The following is a 4,440-nucleotide window of genomic DNA, read 5'->3' as shown; positions in this document are numbered from 1 at the left end:
TTTCTCCTCTCCCAGGCTAATGCACTTGTTCGTCCTCTGCCTGCAAGCCCAGGTAAGCGCCCGCCGGGCCCCCGGCTTTGTTCGTCCCTTGGGGATCGGGGGTCCCCGCCGCCCTGTGCTCCGGGCTCGGGAGGGAGGAGAAGGGACAGTTTAAAACTCAGGAGACAAAAGTCGCCCGGCTGTAAAAAGCCGAGGCTGAGTGGTGAGCCCCCTGGGGTGCAAAATAAGGTGTGGAGGATTCGGGGTTTCAAGGAATTGCGCAGGGTTATTTTTAAGTAGCATTAGTCCTGTTCACCCCACACCTCTAAATGGCACTGTGGGTACCCCCGTTCTTCTCATTTGGGGTTGTTTTCCTGCACTGCTTCATCCAAAAAGTAAAGCGGCATCAAAAAGGGGAGATCTTACCCCCTCCAAAATGTAACTAAAAAGAGCAGGTTTTGATTCAGCTTAAAATTGTCAGACTTGAGCATCACTGGTTTGTATCGCCAGAGACAGAAGTGTCACGAATAGATTAAACAGCCCGGGCAGTGCTTGTGCAACACCCGCATACCAGCAGGCACGCATCGCTGGGAGCAGTGTGCCTTCAAACCAGGGTGAAGCCCCCCCATCCCCCTGAGATCACAGGTGCAGAAGCTTTGTTTAAAATGCCCTTTAAGTTTCTTTTTCTTTTTTTTTTTTTTTCAATTATTTCCCTGGAAGCTTGGAAAAAAAAATATCGAGTTTCCATCTGAAAAGCAAAGGGAATGAAGCGCTGGGAGTGTGCAATTGTATAAAAACATAGCTGTAATATTTTGGAGTATGAGATGGAGACCAAATAGCAGCATGGCTAATGACCTCTCCTCCACATGGTACCCTCATCAGAGCTGGGGAGAGAATCCTGCTGCATTATCCAAAACCCGTCTATAGGAAACACATATGCACAGGCAGGAGCAGAGGGAGAGAGATGACATTGTCAAGGGAAGATATCTCTATAAAGCCAGCTTTGGGAGAGCAGTGGCTTTTGCTTTTATTGGGTTTTTCTGTTGTTGTTGTTGAAGACGGGAGGAAATCTTCCCATTTGACGTGGGGGTGGCGGGGGGTAGTCCCAGCCTTCTGATGTTGAAAGGAGCTATCTCCTAACATTTGCTCAGAATACATCTTTATAAATGTCAGGGAGCAGTGAAACTTTCCAGACTTAAAAGAGAGATTTGAGACGAGGGGGGAAAAAAGACTTCTGTGCAGGCTTGCAAGCCAGGGCTGAGGGGGGAGCAGGTTTGGCTGCTCATGAAATAATTTAAAGCCCAGGAGAAGCAGTGCTGGGTCTGGAGGGAATGGGCTCAGCTGCGGCTCTGGGGCTAACGGGTTTGATGTGCTGGGGCTGGGGACAAACCTGCTGCCGGCACCAAACAGCTGCTGCGGATGAGGGATGTGTTTGCACGGGTAGTGCTTTAGGATCCTTGTGATTTTTATGCCATTAAATACCTAGGTTGGGGCATGGTTTTCTTATAACTGTTATACCTCATAGCTCTACCTTCTCTGTGAACTTTATATTTAAAAATCTCAATAAGTGGGGTGCTTGCGAGCAAATAAAGAGCCTGGAACCCAGAGGAAAGGCAGCTGTTGAAACCAGTGTTTTTTTGTCCAAGGGAGCTGGAGCAGTCCTATGTTTCTGCAGAGGCGAGAGAGGAGTGGGACGTGTGTGTCAGCCCCTTGGGGGGGCAACCCAGTGCCATCCCGCATCATGGCCCCCATCCAGTGCCCAGGCTAGATGCCCATCTCAGGTACTCCAGTGCCAGCCGGGACCTTCTGAGTCCCAGGGTGGCCTTTGGGGGTTGCTGAGCCTTGTCGTATTCCCGAGCCACCTGCACCTCTCTGCTTAGGGCATGTCTGGAGCGGGCACGTCTCCGTAAAGGGCTCTGGTTGCAGAGCAGAACTTAATGCTCCTTCTCCTGGGGAGGCTTCGCTGGCACAGGAGACACCACCAGGGTCCCGGCTCCGCACCTCCCCATAAAGCCCGGCTGGAGGCCAGTGATCTCGGCTCAGCCCATTCGCCCCTCTGAGGAGTAGAGATTATAATGGTGTGTCGTATATTTTTTAATTTCCTAAAGGTAACTGTTCAGTCCCCACCTAATTTTACACAGCATGTGAGGGAGCAGAGCCTGGTGACGGATCAGCTCAGCCGGCGGCTCGTCCGTATCTACCAGCTGTACAGCCGGACCAGCGGGAAACATGTGCAGATCTTGGACAACAAGAAAATCAATGCGATGGCAGAGGACGGGGATGTGCACGGTAAGGATGCGTGATGGGGGCAGGCGGAGAGGGAGGGATTTCTGTCCTGTTTGTTAGCCAGAAATCATTAAAATCGTTTGGCTTGTGGGGGCTTGTAAAAGGAGAACATAGGGGCCAGTGCTCAGCGGCTGTGTGATTCAAGGTGAGGGCAGTTTCCCGGTGCTGAGGTAGGGGATCATTACTTGCAGGATGGGCTCTGCTCCTTTCTTTTTTGTTCTTGGTTTGTACCTGACTTGGAGGGCTTGGGGCTATGGCGTGCTGAGCAGCATCTGTCATTTCAGCCCAGCTCTTTGCAGGGCTGGGGATCTCTGAGACTTCCTTTTGGAAAATAAATAGAAAGTTGAAAAAGAAAAGGGGGGGGAGGAAGCAGGAACGGCTGCTTTAGAAACCTTCCTTAAACTAGAACTGTCTGAAGCAGCATTTTCCTGATGTCCCTCCTCTCTCCAAATAAATCCTGAGCGGAGGGTCAGCAAGGCACTCGGCTGCAGGTGAAGATGCTGCGGCATCTCTGGACCCAAAGCTGGGGGGACTCTGCGAGCACGAGAGCCTGCCCCATGCTATGGCCTCTCTGCCATCGCACTGGCCCTGGCACCCCCTCCCCAAAACCTCCCCTGCTGCTGTCCCTCTGCTGGGGACACCCGAAGCCCAAATACTTGGATGGTGTGTGCTAATGACACCTTGGGATGGTCAAACGCCGCTGTGCAGGGGTCATGGGGGCAGCGAGTGCCGGCACCACCACGCGGCCGGCTGCAGGGACCCGATCCTGCACCTGTATCGGGGGAGCGCCTGCATTTGTCTGTGTCACACAGAGGAGTCGCAACCATTTTTCTTTGGTATTAGCTGCAATTTCCCTTTCTTGCTTGGGGAGATTACTAGAAACACATTTCTTCCTTCCCTTTCTGTTTTTCTTTTTTTTCTTTTCTTTCTTCCTTTTTCCTTGGCTAAAAATTTCACTCTGGACACTAGCAGTGCAAGTGCGGCACAGATTCCATCTATATGGTACTCTGTACATCCAGCATTAATCTTCTAAATGAGTTATTCCCACCCTAGAGCAGCTCTGGCTTGAAAGGGCATTAGCTAATTTCCCAAGCAAAAAATCCTGTCTTGTTTTAGTCCTATAATGCCTGGAGTTTAAAAGGCAGTTAATGCGTATTTAAATAACGACCAGGTTTAAATAAGGCCAGAAGGAGGGGACTGGTGGTGGTTTGAAAAACTCTGGTAAAAATGTAATAAAAAAAGGTTAAGCATTTGAAGAGCTAAGGAGGAAAATGAAGACTGATCTAAATCAGGAAGAGAAAAAGCAGTTTTTCAGATGTAAAGTTTTAAAAGAGTTGCAAGTCTGTAAATGTTAAAATAGAGGTTCAGGATTGTTCTATATGAATCTCTAGGGAGGCCCCCATGTCTGGAAGAACTATTAAAACGCTTCTTACTTTCACCTTTTTTAACATTTCCTGAATACTTTCTCCTCTTCGCAGTCCAGTTGGGGGATCAAGTGTGTCTCGCTGCATTTTTTCAGCATTTACGTAGCCACTTTCCCTTCAAAGTTTGAGCACGAAACATAATTTTACTGGGATAAATCTGTCACTTAAGTGCAAGAATAGAGTGGAAAATGTTAAGCTCCCCCCACTCAAAAAAGAGGAAAAAAAAAGGACTCCCCCAAAATGTTATTTAGAAATCCACTTTTAAAGAAAAGAGCCCCCCTCCCCGAGCCCTTCCTTCTGCTTTTTTTATCTCATTTTTGGGGGTGGGCATGTAAAAGGGGTTGATTTATTTTTGCAGATGACCCTTTTCCCCACGCTGACGTTTTTACAGCCTACTTAACATCGAGTCCAGCATTTTCAGTTATCTGTCTTAATTGTCAATATTTGATTGACTTTTTTTAATTCTATGGGAAGGCGGGCAGCCGGTGCAGCCCAGCTCCCGGGCTGCCCCTGCCACTGTGCAAACCTCTGCCGGCTGCAGCCTGGACTACACCCCGTGAGTGGCCGGGGACGCCGGTGCAGCTCCCTGCCCACTTGCCGGTTTTGTCTGCACCCGGGGTTTTCCACTTGTTGGGGCTGGGGTTTGCAGGGTTTGTGGGTCACCTGCACAGGTCTGGGGGTGCAGGTCCCTGGGGATGAGTTGTTGTTGTTGTTTTCCTCAGCGGCTGGGGGGGCTGGGGGTGCACGCCGG

The 4,440-nt window shown here is 49.9% G+C and overlaps 1 protein-coding gene across 1 annotated transcript in view; it reads left to right on the top strand.

The window, feature by feature from the left end:
• Positions 1-19: 19 nt before the first annotated feature.
• The window catches only part of FGF8 (fibroblast growth factor 8 (androgen-induced)), an 8,123-nt gene continuing 3,702 nt past the window's right edge, over positions 20-4,440 (top strand). Inside the window, exons 1-2 of the mRNA XM_010080344.1 lie at positions 20-52; positions 2,088-2,268. Of these exons, the coding sequence (XP_010078646.1) occupies positions 20-52; positions 2,088-2,268 (214 nt within the window). The remainder of the gene's footprint in view (positions 53-2,087; positions 2,269-4,440) is intronic.

Source organism: Pterocles gutturalis, unplaced genomic scaffold, assembly GCF_000699245.1.
Source record: "Pterocles gutturalis isolate BGI_N339 unplaced genomic scaffold, ASM69924v1 scaffold14136, whole genome shotgun sequence".
NCBI lineage: Eukaryota > Metazoa > Chordata > Aves > Pterocliformes > Pteroclidae > Pterocles > Pterocles gutturalis.
Note: the sequence above shows the minus strand (reverse complement) of the source record. Positions and strands in the feature narration are given on the sequence as shown.